The sequence below is a fragment of the Sander vitreus genome, chromosome 8 (genome assembly GCF_031162955.1).
Source record: "Sander vitreus isolate 19-12246 chromosome 8, sanVit1, whole genome shotgun sequence".
Classification (NCBI taxonomy): Eukaryota; Metazoa; Chordata; class Actinopteri; order Perciformes; family Percidae; genus Sander; species Sander vitreus.
In genome coordinates, this window is record NC_135862.1 from 20,097,581 (window position 1) to 20,112,125 (window position 14,545).

At 39.6% G+C, this 14,545-nt stretch overlaps 1 protein-coding gene across 5 annotated transcripts in view; it reads right to left on the reverse strand.

Moving 5' to 3' along the window:
• Positions 1-14,545, reverse strand: part of plxnb2b (plexin b2b) — a 120,363-nt gene that overhangs the window by 11,080 nt on the left and 94,738 nt on the right. For all 5 annotated transcript variants that reach the window (XM_078257398.1, XM_078257400.1, XM_078257397.1 and 2 more), the window contains 8 exons: positions 10,914-11,093; positions 9,053-9,189; positions 7,918-8,018; positions 7,317-7,546; positions 5,636-5,817; positions 3,609-3,675; positions 3,101-3,247; positions 1,792-1,948 (listed from right to left, as the gene is read on the reverse strand). In XM_078257398.1, the coding sequence (XP_078113524.1) occupies positions 1,792-1,948; positions 3,101-3,247; positions 3,609-3,675; positions 5,636-5,817; positions 7,317-7,546; positions 7,918-8,018; positions 9,053-9,189; positions 10,914-11,093 (1,201 nt within the window). The remainder of the gene's footprint in view (positions 1-1,791; positions 1,949-3,100; positions 3,248-3,608; positions 3,676-5,635; positions 5,818-7,316; positions 7,547-7,917; positions 8,019-9,052; positions 9,190-10,913; positions 11,094-14,545) is intronic.

The window sequence follows — 14,545 nt, forward strand, 5'->3', positions numbered from 1 at the left end:
GTTAAAGGTGCAATATGTAATACTTACTGCTAGTGTTTAAAATAGTTACTGCAGTCATCTCCCCCTCCCTACACTCGAAGTTCACGGAGGTTGCCAGGCTGATCGCAGCATCCACAACAATGTTGCTAGACGCTTGTCTCACATAGCCAGACATTACTTCACAGCACAGCGGAGTAGCTAACACTTTTTCGGCTTAGAATTATGGTAGGAACCGCTAAAAACCCAACAACGTCGCCATCCTCTCCGCTAAAAATAACACTACCTTGCCGTCCTCTCCACCTGACTGAACACACTTTATTGGCTTAGCATTACAGCAACAATCGCTAAACACACTGTAAACTCACGGCCCTCCCAGCCCCCCTCTCTTGGCTTAAAATAACTCACCGTTGTCGGCTACGGCCGCTGAACAGGCTACACGTTGCCTTGGCCCGCTTGCCTGGTCCTCCGGTAACATTAGCAGTTAGCAGGGTTAGCATGGCGGCGTTAGCCAAGACCAGTCGGAATCACTTTACTGGCTGTGTCTCAATTGTTTTTGCGAGTAACCAACTAGGGTACTCTAGCTATATAATTCAATGTGAGTACACGAATGTTGAAATGACATAAAATGCCCGTCCCTTGTAGCCGTGATAAATTAGCCTGAAGGTAATGCTTAGCTACCATTTCAGGAGAAAATTAGCCAACTCTGCGTCCTATCGGGCTCTAAGCTGTCTCCATCGTTCAAATACATCTCCAATATTTATCCAGGGTTTGTTACGTCTCTGGTCACGCAACTGTTAGATACATGCCGTTTTTTTTTTTAGGTCGGGTAGAATCTATCTCCGTTGATCCTGTTGGTTTGTTTGCTGCTTTCATGGCTGTACTAACGTTACAGCTGTAGCGCGCTGGGTTTACGTGTTTACAGGTATATCTGGCAACCCGGCCTGGCTGTCAAACTGGGCAGTTGATAACAACACACAGGCCAAAACACAAACAGAAATTCCGTCACGGAACGGAAATTTCAAAAGGAGAGAATACTGGCATTAGCATTGTTTTCAGAAAAGATAGTATTTCAACTTAGCACGTTTCCTTAATATATGATGACGCATTTGGAGTCATTTTTGGATTTATTACAGTAAATATATTACATATTGGACCTTTAATTTTGGCTGAAGAAGTAACAGATCAGTATTTTTTGAATGATTTAAATCTATTTCTAAACTGTGCACCCCGACATTTTCAATTTAGAAAAATCTGACACCACTGCGGACTGAGCTCAACACCATCTGTGACACATGATTCATTTACAAGTACCACCAAATATAAGGGGGTTATCTTTCTGATTCACCATGAAAGAAGACGGATCTCTGCTTATCTAAAATGTATAAAAGGAATGAGATTTACAGCCTGCGTGGGAAGAAAAATGGCTTTGATGTTGAAAAATGTCTATAGAGCTTTTGCCTTTTAACTCAGTCCCCAAGGTTTCTGACAACAGTAGCGAGCAAAACTTTGTTTAGAGATGAAGGCTTTCTTCATGTTGCGGATGCTTTTTTAAATTCCACAAACAGAGACAGAAAGAGAGAGAGAGAGAGATCACCTTCAAAATAATCTGTTAAATAAAGATAAAATGAAATACATAATCAATTATCTATTTAGACAAATGCATTGTGATTTAATTAAAAAGGCATTTCAGTCAGGACTGAAGTACAGTAGCTTCTCCATTTTAACATTCTCGCCACTCCCTGTAAACATTATTCATCATTATTAGACGTTTTCTGCTTCAGCTCTTCCTCCTCTCTCTGGCCCTTTACTCACCCAATGTGACACTGTCGACCTTAGGCCGCTGGGAGTATGGCAGGTTCCTGTACACCTGCTCTATGATCTTCTCTTTCACCTGCGAGATGGTGTCACAGCTCAGCACCTTGACGGGTGTCACATCTGGACCCTCGCCCTGCACCAGCACTTGCAGGGTCTGTTAAACATGCACACACGCGCACACACACACACACACACACACACACACACACCAAGCACCATATGAGAATATAGCATGTGCAATATACGTGCACCTACGCACACAAATGACAAATATGCAGAAATACTCAAACATGGCCAGAGCACCCACACACACACACACTGAGTCCCTCTGTCGGGATGTTGTCGTCATGGCAACCAGGCTTATGCAAGTACACACACACACACACACACTTTCTGTGGCGACACCTGAAAAGGACTCCTGTCACCTTGGCTATCTAATGACCAAGGCTCAGCGGGAGCAAACTCTGATCCACCTTGCCTCCCACATTCAGTCACTCTGTCAGAAATAACTAACTGACCATTTGACGGATTCAAACAGGGGGGAGGCGATAGCAACCTCATAATGCTGTCTGCATTTGAAGTGAATGGGAAGAGCACCTTGTGAATTAAAGCCAATAGGAAACACTGTGTCTGCCTGTGAAATCTAGCTCATCACGTTTTTTTTCTTCCTTCTGTAATTCAATCACAGAAGGCGATCCATCACGGCAGGAGACGTGTAATTCAGGCTAATTTGGTAATTGTCTTCGACAACGCCATTACCCATGGGTCTTTTTATTTGTGCTGTCTTTAACAGAAAACAGCTGTGTTCACATTAGCTTCCATTATTAAAACACGATACCAAAGCGAGACACACAGGCTATTACTGACTTCCGTAAGCTCCCCAAATTGATACAGAGCAGGTGCAGGTTGGAAGGTCGAGGAGAGGTAATGCAGCAGGCTTGTACTCTATACTTGTACCGACTTGTAGTACTTTCACCTGAGCCATGCATTTCACTGCTATATTGGAATGTGTTGCCTGTGTCGTTTTCGAGCCCAGAACATTGACACTGAAAATGGATGTCACACAAAAGCAGGGAGTCGCCTGGGGGGTTGTTGGTGGTTACCATGGTAACAGCACTGTGTGTGTGTGTGTGTGTGTATCACACTGTGTTGCTCATCAGGCACAAAACACCATGCAATCCCAAAGCAGTGTGAGCAGTTTTTCTGACAGTGAGTTTATGAGTTTGTACGTATGTGTATGAGTGTTTGTGTGGGGTCTTTTTTTTTTTTGTGTGCAAGTGTGTGTGTGTCTGTCCGCTCATCTTACCAGGACAGAGTACTCTACATCGTCGCCCAACAGGCCCGTGTCGTTGAGGGTGTACTTGGCTTTCTTCACTCTGGCGTCAACAGGCCCTTTCTCAATCTGGTGCTTGATGGCTCGGAACAGTTTATACAAGGGCTCGCCTGCAGAGTCCTAATACACACACACACACACACACACACACACACACACACACACACACACACACACACACACACACACACACACACACACACACACACACACACACACACACACACACACACACACACACACACACACACACACACACACACACACACACACACACACACACACACAATTTAGAAGTTGTCTCAGATGTTGTCAAGGAGCTAATTGTTGTGATTAGCAGTTTAGAAGACAGATAAAGACAGATAAATGCACATTATCAATACAGAGCACTAATGAAAGTTAAGACTCTCTTTGACTCGAGGAAATGATTAGCTAACATATTACATTTGATACATTTTAAGTGACCATAAACTCATGTTACCTTCAAAAACTGGTAAAGGCAGATAGACATCCAGTTACACAGCATCCTCTCCACCACAGTCTCTGACCTGGAAAAACACATTAGATGGACAGTTTTTAATGTCATTGTAAGAATACAATTAATACAGTTCTGAATCCATAAGCTAAGAAACCCTGAGAAATAAATCACTACTTGGCCACAATAGATTTTGCTGTACACTGTCTTATATGAGCTCATGAAAATGTTGAAATACTACTTTCTCAAGCCTGTGCATCTACAAAATGTCAACAGGGGAAAATGTCTGCACAGCTTGTCAGTAACAGGGTATTTTAATTCAGAAATCATGTCAGTGGTCACTTGACGGATCGCCCATTCTAATGTCACATATCCACTGGTGGCGCCTGTTGTTAGCTGCTAGCATACCTAATTAGATGTCTTATATATGTATATAAGGGGGCTTGTGTTGGCACAATGGCCTAATCAGCATAATGAGCCTCTCCATCGGGGGATAATTAAGATGTGTACTTGCATAACAGCCGGTCACAGCGTGCCTAGGCACAGCAGACAGTTCAGACTGTACTGTCAGACAAGTGGGTCTTGCTGGGGGGGGGGGGGCTGCCGTCAGAGGATGATATGACCTTGACATGATCATTTCATTGGAGAAGAGGGTGAAGAACAAAGAAAGCTAAAATTGGAGATTCTTTTCTGAAGGCTATTTACTTCGATCAAATTAGGCAGCTGAATCTTTACAGACGCCAATACACAGGAATTATGAGATGCTGCCCAGGGAGAAAACAAGGAGCAATTTATTTTATGCAATATCGGAGAAAAACATTTGCCGTATTTGGCAAGATCCTAAAATACCAATTATTATGTTATGATAATAAATTATAACGTCATGCCAATCACAATGTTATTTTAAAAATAATTTTTAAATGATGCACATCTAATTGTTGTAATGTCACAATTCTATCGGCAAAAAGAGCATTTATTAGTAGAATAGAATAAAATGGAATTTGGGTCAGGTTAGCTGCATGTGATTTATAGTTCAGTTGATGAGAGCTGTTCTGATTATGACTGAGAGCTGGATCGTATTCATACAATAAAACATTACACAAATTTTTTTTATTAGAAATGCCCATTAAAAAAAAAAATCATGGTTCAGGATTATGCTATAAAGCAACCTTCAGACAGCCAATATAATTTGACTTATGCATTCATGGCAACCAAAAACAATATGGACAAGAAGAAATTCTTAGCCTGGTTGGTCAAGAGCTATAGGATAAGAAGATGAAGGGGAACAGCAAAAGAAGAATCACACAGCACTTTGTGCTTGGAGGAAAAAAACAGAAGGAGAAACAGAAGGAGGAGGAGAAACAGAAGGAGGAGGATTGGAATAGATCAAGCAGCAGTCTGGCTAGTGATAGTGGACTACAGTAGTCAGTGCAAAATTCAACAGAAAACATGGCAAAAGAATGAAACAGTCCACCGCCTCTTGAAGTGAATCCCAGTCCTCCTAAAATGGTTCATTATACTGCTGCCAGGGTTTAGATATGGAGTGCTTCTGATTATAGAGTTGAGAAATAATGACATCTAATGATCTCAGACAAGACTGCATCCCTGATAGCTGTACTTGGGACAGTGATCATTTGAAATAAATGCTAAATGTCAGCATGCTAACATGAATATCTGTACAAATCTATCCTATAGATGTAGAGATATTTTACCAGATAAGTGCTACTTAAACCTGCTGGTTGCGCTTAATGAAAAGTTCACTAACGTCAGTAGGATTCATACATACATACATACATGTATACATACATCATCATGAAGGAAACATGATTGTCTGTAAAAACTTTCATGGCAATCCATCCAATAGTTCTTGGCATATTTTAGTCTGGACCAAAGTGGTTGACTGACCAAAAGACCTACATTGCCATCCTCAACAGTACAGAACTTCTTAGATATTAAACTTGCCACTGTTTTGGCATTGTATCTGACTGCACCAGTATCTACCGAGCAGCAGCACTGAGTTGCTCCTCACTCACCTGCGCAGCATGAGTTTAGGGTTCTTGCTGTGGACGTATTCCTCCATCAGCTCCAGCAGCAGTGTTCTCATAATGTCGGTGTAGTATTCTAGTTTCCCATGCAGAGCCACGGTCAGCAGGGAGGCAAAGTACACCTTGGCCCTGGCGTTGAAGTCATGACTGCGCTCCAGGGTACGGATAAACTACAAACACACATACAAGGAAACAAGCTAAATTATCATCCTCATGAAGCCCACACACAAGCACACACAAGCATGCAAATCCAACCTAATATGCTTTTAAATAATCAAAAGCCTAATGCTTGTGAAAACAATTATCAAGGTAAATTCAGTTCTGCCTTGTAAAATATTGTAGCTAAGAAAAGATACCAATCATCGGAAGAGAAATTGCCCACACATATACAGTTAACACCTCAGAGGTTGTTTCTGTGCCAGCAATATTTGAATTTTAGGAATCTTCACACATCTCCTCTGCTATATTTTCTGCTTCTCACTTCCAATACTGTACTCTGCTAACTAAGACATCACAAAGTCCTTAAATCAATTGAAAAGAGCCTTTATAATAGAGATGAAGGGCGTTACAGTGTATTGACTTTGGTTATGGCAGATTTTAAAAGCTATCATAGATGTAATTACAAGTGATTATGATTTTACTTTTTTATTGTTATTAGCAAATCATCTGAAGAAACCAAAACCAATAATGCATACTGTATATCATGCTACATTTTAGGAGGATTGCCTGCGTGCATAGCCACAGCCTGATATAACTCTAGGCTACGTGCCTTAAACCTCTATTGTGGTCCAAATACTGTTACAGCACATAAAAGAGCCATATTGCTGCATACTTCTTCATTATGATGAACAAGGCTAGTTTAAGTTATTCAGAAAAAACATCACAACTGTATTTAGATTTCTGAGTAGCTCCAAATGAGAGAGGTCACTGCACATGCTCACGGACGTGGTTCAATATTGACGTTGCTTTACTAACTTGATGAACTGATAGAAGTTTGTTAAAAATATTAAAAAAGAAAAATCATGCCAGCCTTATATTTTACATCTATTTACTGTATATAATGTATGTTAAACTTAAATTGATAAATGTTTCAAGAAAACAAGGTATTTTAAAGAACAAGACAAAATGTGTACGGCCATGCTAGCTGCTAGTTGTCCTGGCACAGCAGTGCTTTGAGCTAAATACTAAAGTCACAATGACAGTGCTAACATCTTGATGTTTAGCAGGTACTGTACGCAATATTTTTTTTTTCCTAGAATGGTAAAGGCATAAGCCACTCTACTGCCTCTGATTGGCTTACCCTGGTATTCTTACCCTTACCCTAACCAATCTCACTCCCCATGCCTTAACCAACCCAACCAACAAAGGCAACGAGTACTAGCCAATCGGAGGCAGAGTAGGGCGGGAGATGACTTTGCCATCCTAGGAAACTAAATTCGTCATACTGTACATTAATGTGCCAAAAACCAAAATACTGAACAAATGTTTCAACCTGATTATGGCTATATGTTAGGGGATCATCAAAGTTATTCGACCTGCCCCCACTGCTAAAAAAAAATCCTAAAGGAAACACTGGTTCAACACCTTTCCAACGCTGATGTAAACTCTGTGTATGCAGATATTATCAGTCTGTGACCATAGCTGATTCACTCATGTACAGTATAATTACATTAATGAGGAAGGTCTTTGAGTTCAGGAGGTTGGAGAACTGGTTGAGTGCCTGAGTCACTGTGGCCCGTCGAGCCTCTGGGATGTTGAGCTTTCCTGTGATCATCACATCATTGGCACCGTCTTTCGAGGGCAGGAAGAAGACACGGTCGGTGTAGGTTTTATAGTCCAGAAATGGGATTCGTCCCTCGCTCAGTTCGTTAGTGTGGTCCTCCATCTCGATCATCAAGTCTGCGAGATCAAAACAATTAAAAAAATAGTACCTCGTTCCTTTTTGATAAGCAGCTTTTCTCATTCTTGAGCTGCTTCTCTGTGTTGAACATTATGTTATGAGAGGCAGAGAAGGGAGAGCTTTGCCTGGAAAATAATTTCAGCTGTGAAAGATTGCTCTCTATATTTATAGTTACTGCAAAACTGCTCCTCGTAATGATAACATGATGTTAAGCAGGAGAATTTTTTGAATTCACTGCAGTACAATACATCCAAGAAATGTAATTTAGAGCTATGAAGCGCTTCATTACTTTATAGCTTCTTAGAAACATTGATCCTTTGAGGGTAATCAGCGATATTGCTGAGCTTTTGCACAGCTGCACTGTTTGTACCTGTGAATTCTTTCTTGCAGCGATCCCGTACGCTCTCTTCCAGATTCTCAAGCTGATGTTTTACCTTCTCGTACTCCCTCTCTGCCTGTTGACTCTTTCTCCTGAACAGATTAAACACAAACACCACATGCGTCATGAAAAAAAAGTTTGCGAAAGGAAATGTTTTTATCTTCTCAAATAATTTCCAGTCTAATTGAGTCAAAAGAGTCTCTCAAAAATATCCTGTTACGCCGGTATGACTCGGTCACTGCGGGTTTGTTGTTCCTGATGTATACGTTTTATGAATATTTAGCACAAAGTGAGAAAGTTTATTAAGTTCATTGCCTGTGTTTTTTGGAGAACCACTAGGATGCATAGACTGAACTGGTCAAATTAAACGCAGTATTTATGAGGAGGATAAGCTATAGTGTTTTGTAAATAGGCCTTGAATGTATTTTTTTTTGCTTATTATAGTTGATTCTATAATATTTTATGTATTTTTATATTTACTGTTTTCCTTCATTGTCTCTTTGATGTGTCATTTACTTATCTTATTATATTTTAATATGTCCCTTACGTTTTCTACTTGACGTTTTCTTTAATGGAGCCTCCCATATAAGCTTTGCACACGTTTGTACTTGTCTATTTGTATTTCTGTTCTGTTATTTGAGTTTATAACAGCTTGTTGTAAAACTGGGAGTTACACGTCTCTGACATCTATTGACCCTGAACATAAGTAACATCCCCTTCAGCAAACATGCAAGCCCAGTGTTTGGCACTTCAATACTTTTCTACATATTGGGTTTTAACAAGGCCAGAAGAAAAGGAAAAAAAAGTATTTCAAGGAAAATGTATCTTTGCAATTATTGTTATTATTTGTACACAAACTGCAGAGGGGATCTGTGGGATAAGTGAGTAAAGCCAATTTCGACAAAACAAGGATAAAGGGTTCACATGGAAAAAGGCTGGGGTTGGGAACTACTGGCATAAAATATATAAAATATTTTTAAGTTTAGTTTTAGCTGGGTGATGTTTTTGCTACACAAACTACAAAAAATGCTTTTCTTGCAAGAAGGTATTTTCTACTGTAAAAATACAATTAGAAGTAGTTAGATTTTTTTACAGTGTACAGTTAACCTAAAATAGCTTAACTTACCTGTAGCAGTAGACAGAGATAGCGATGATGAGCAACATGGGCACAATGACAGCAGGGATGATGATGTAGAGTGACAAATCATTCTTCTTCTCGTACTGTACCGAGCCGACCACCCACTCCCCTTTCCCAAACTTGATCTGTGGATAAACACGAAGAGAGAGGAAACCTTATTATTTGCACAAGCTCTTGACATTTTAGCCAGAGATTTATTCAGGTAGGTGTCGATGGTAAAGAATTGACAGCGTTGGAGAGGAAACTAGGACAGAGGGGAATCTACATAATTGCCCACAGTTCTGCTAAAGCAGCTGAAGGACCTTTCAGTATTTCTAAAGTGCTGGGGCTATGTGCTAAGTTGGTGGGCCAGAATTAACTGAACGAATGTGTATTGAGTTCGACACTCTATAATCAAGCTTTTTCTATGTAGGTATTCTGTACATATTATAGTCTGTTGGTGTAATGTCTTCATGCAGCACACAGTCACAGAAATTTAGTCTGGATCGACGACAATTCATTTTTTAAAGATTTTTTGTGGCATTTTTTAGGCCTTTATTTGATAGAACTTAGACATGAAAGGGGAGAGAGAGGGGGAATGAACCGCAGGTCGGAACCGAACCCGTGGCCGCTGCTGCAAGGACTGAGCCTCTGTATATGGGCACACACTCTACCAGGTGAGCTACCCAGGCGCCCCAAATTCATTAACCGGATAATCGTTGGAACATCCGCCAGATGTCCCTCGCCTTGCAAAAGTTGGTCGGTTTCGGGAAACAAACCAACAACAACAAATCAACAAACTTCTTTTTTTACTTTTACTTTTGCGGGGTGCAAATGATCCACTAAAACAAGTTCCTTCCTGAGACCAATTTGCAGATCCACCGTTGCTGTCTGGATCTTAGCGCCACCCACAAGTTTCTGTGTGGAGGGGCCAGACCTTACTTCACAGTGCTGTGGAGATAGGTCTGGCAAGCGAGACTACAGAAATTAAACACTAACTCACTTACAGGAATTACCCAGAGGAGAGGTTACAGAATTCATCACAATTGTGGCTAAGCTATAATGAAATGTAATTATAAAAGGGCCTGTAGCTACATGAAAACTGTTCAACCAGTGAAAAAAAATGGGGTCCCCAGATGTATAAAAGACACGCCTAGAGAAGTACAGTAAAGATTCATGATGCATGCCTGCTCTCATCTGCAAGTCTGTGTATGTCTATATAAGTACCTTTACTCAAGCAATGCACTTAAGTATAAATTGGAAGTACTGGTACTTGAGTATTTTCTTATCATGCCACTTTATACCCCCATTTTACTACATATTTTACATCATTTTAGAGGGAAATACTGTTTTTTACTCCACTAGAGTTATCAGCTTTGGTTACTAGTTACTTTACAAAATAAATATTTTTGCATACAAAACATATTAGGAGATTATAAAATATGATGCTTTATTATAAATTAAACTATCTAACAGTATAAACAAGTAGCGCTGGAACAATAAGTTGACTGACAGACAATTAATTTGCAACTAATAATCAGTCAAGTAATTTTTTAGGTAAAAAGGGAAAACATTTCATGTTTTCAGCTTTGCAAATATGAGGACTTGCTGCTTTTCCTCTTAATAATTCAAATTTATTTTGAGTCATTTTGAGGTTTAAACTATTGGTTGGACAAAATAAGTATTTTGAAGGTGTCACTTTGGGCTCTGTGTAAATGTATTTTTTTTACATACCAAGCAATCAATCACTTAAACGAGAAAACAATTATATTAATGGAATATTTTTTACAGTGTTGTTTTGGTAATTTTAAAGATAAATCTGCATATTTCCTCCACCACTGTGTGTCTGCCTGACTTTGTCTCATCTGACCGTTAAGTCCAGCAGCTCCGGCCGGGTGTCTCGGCGGTGCCGTCTGGAGCGAGCGCTGGGAGTGGTGGAAGGTGGGTCCAGAAACAGCTTGTCATCCTGAAGCGTGTTGACCAGACAGGGAACATCGCCCACAAATGCTTGAGCCTCTTTGGCCGTCATGGCTCTGGAGAATCCTCGACCCTGCAGGGGAAGATCGACTGTAATGCTCAAAATGTCGTGACTGAATTACATGGAAGAGAAATTAATTACTGTATTGATACACTATCAAGAAGATACATCATATTTCCATTAGTATTGGATGGAAAGTTTATAACTGTTTTCCACTATAAGTTCCAAAAGTAATTAGAAAGATTAAGCTTGTATTCATTATAAGTCATTTCTTTCTTAAGTCACTGTATAGGCACAGCTGCAGTCAATCCCACAGTTCTGGCATTGCAATATACACTTTGAGATTCTGCAGCACACTTCTGTATCTACAGACATGCTTTCAATTAGTCTAATATAGTCTGCAATATAAAAAAGGGTGAAGTTATCTTAAGTTAACACATTTCCTGACTAATTTACCTAAAGAGTGTCTGCACAAAGAAACTTTAAAAAGGGAACACTATGGAACATCGAAACTGACATAAATAAGCAGTAGGCTATAAGACAAATCTACTGCTGATGAAACAAGACAATTAACTGATTAGTTTATTGATACAGAATGTGATCTGTACCAGTATCTATCAAACAAAATTGCCCAACATTCCCTTTTTCCAGCTTTTGTGATCAATTGTGATGATTGGCTGCTTTTCTTTGTCTAATGTGATAGAAAACTGAATTTTGTGATAGACAACGCATTAACTCTAACTTTTCCCTTAAACTCCTCTGTCAATTGGTAAATTAAAACACCCAATCATGTGATAGAAGAAATTAAAACCTAACTTTTTAAATTAGGTTTTAATTTTTTTTCTTTTTTCTTTTCTAAAAAATATTTGGTTTTTGCACAAACTCAAACATTTAGGTCCAATATTGGAAACATGGCATGCTGAACATTGTTTATAAAACTAATTTAAATTTAAAACAAAGCTATGTTTGCTTGGTTTTTCAAGTCAGAAAATTGCCAAACTATGGCACAATATAGCCCCCCCCAAGTTGTTAACCACTGTTTCAGAGCAATGGATAGTTGCATTAATAATATAATAAGTGTATTTGATATAGCACCTTTTACAGTCAAAGTTTCACATGATAAATATTTGTAAAAATACAGTAAGATCCAACAGAAAATAAGCAAGGAAAAAATTATTGAAAGACCAATGAAAATCATTTAAAAGATTAAAACCTAAAACCCAAAGTTACAAACATGAGTCAAAAGCTAATTTAAACAAGTGCATCTTCAGCTGCTTTTTAAAAGCTTCAACAGAGACTGCGGAACGTAAGACAATAGGAAGGGCGTTCCACAGGTTTGGAGCCACCGCTTCAAAGGAACGGTCACCTTTAGTTTTTAAGCGAGTGCATGGGACCACCAGTAATGGTTAGAAGACCTGAGGGACCTGTTAGTAGTGTACGGATGGAGCAGGTCCAATATATAAACAGGTGCCTGACCATGCAAAGCTTTATAAGTCAGAACAAGAACTTTAAACTGGATCCTGAACTTGATCAGAAGCCAATGTAATGAGTATAAAACAGCAGTGATGTGCGACATCCTGCTGTACCTGGTCAACAGCCTTGCAGCAGAGTTCTGGACCAGTTGTAGACCGTCCTGGGACGACTTGCTGAGACAGGTGAAAATGGAGTTGCGGTAATCAAGCCGGGATGATATAAACCCATGAATGATCATCTCAAGCTCAAAATGCAAAACAACAGCTCTAAGTTTGGCAATGTTTCTTAATTGAAAGAAACGTGTGGGTCAGTGATTTAATATGTTGATCAAAATACATGTTATGATCAAATATAACATCAAGATTTCTCAGTTTGGACTGTACCGCTAAAGAAAGGGACCCCAAAGGCTGAATAACTTTGGAAGCTGTAGTGTCTGAAACAACAATAAGGACTTCAGTCTTATCTTCATTAAGCTGTAGGAAGTTGTTTGCCAGCCAGTCCTTGATGGAAGTCAAACATTTAAGCAATTCCAACACTTTGTCAGTCTCTTCCGGGTTAAAAGAGACATACAGCTGGATGTCATCTGCATAGAAGTGATAACGGATATCTCCAAATTGGCTAATTATACGTCCCAGGGGAAGCATATACAATGCAAATAAAATCGGACCTAACACAGAACCCTTTCTGAACAATAGGGACCAGTGCTCAAGTCTTTCAAGCAAGATGTTGTGATCCACTGTATCAAAAGCTGCCCTATGGTCAAGCAGCAACAAAAACGAGCATTCACCCATGTCAGAGAACATTAATAAATCGTTGGACACACTAAGAAGAGCGGTTTCTGTTGAGTGTTTCTGACGGAAGCCAGATTGAAATTTGTCTAAAATGTTGCGTGTATTCAAGACAGCAGTGAGCTGTTTAGCAACAACTTTTTCTAAAATTTTGGAAATAAAAGGCATCTTGGAAATGGGCCTATAATTTGCGGGAATTGATGTATCCAGGTTGGTTTTCTTCAGTAGTGGCTGAACAACTGCATGTTTAAAATACGAAGGGACACAACCAGATTGCAGAGAGCTGTTGAGTATAGAGAGAACCCAAGTACTCACAGACCCAAGAACATTTTTAAATAAAGAAGTTGGTATAATACCTACTGGGATCGAGGCAGATTTCATACTACTAACCAGATCAGTGAGTTGTTGTAGCGAGATCGGAGCAAAACAGTTAAAGATTGGTGGCCGGATTGAGTGGACCAAACATGGAGTAGTAGAGGGGATAATGCTATTTCTGACATCACTCATTTTATTTACAAAGAAATTGAGAAAGTCACTGCAGTCCTTATTTGAAAACACTGGCACTTCAGGAGGAGCAGGATTGACAATATTGTTGATGGTTTCAAAAAGGACTTAGGGTTACGTTTACTGGAAGAAATAAGGTTAGTAAAGTAAGATGTCCTTGCCTCCTTAACCATGTTGTTGTATTCAATCAATAGGTCTTTGTGATACAGCTGGTGAACATGAAGCTTGGAGGATTTCCACTGTCGTTCTGCACTCTGACATGTACGCCGGAAACAGTGAATGAAGTCGTTTAGCCATGGGGATGAGTTGACGGAGGAAACACGTCGCATTTTACTTGGAGCCACTTTATCCAAAACTGATGAGCAATGTGTGTTGAAGGAGTGGACCAGACAATTAATATCAGCATGAGAAGACAGCACTGCGCTTTGGTCAAAAGCTGCAGAAAACTTCTCAGCTGAGAAGCAATTTAAAACAGCTTACATGTTTACTGGGCAGTAGAACTAAATTAAAAGACAGGTTAAACAAAATGCAGTCATGGTCAGTAATATGCAGCTCCTCAGAGCAAACAGAGTCAAGATTAAGACCAATGTGTAAAAACAAGGTCCAAAGTATGACCCCTTACGTGTGTGGGACCAGACACATGTTGGATAAAATGAAAAGACTCAGTGACATTAAGAAAATCAGCAGCAAATGTGAAAGACATGTCATCGACATGAGTATTAAAATCTCCAACCACAACCACTTTATCCAACCTAATAA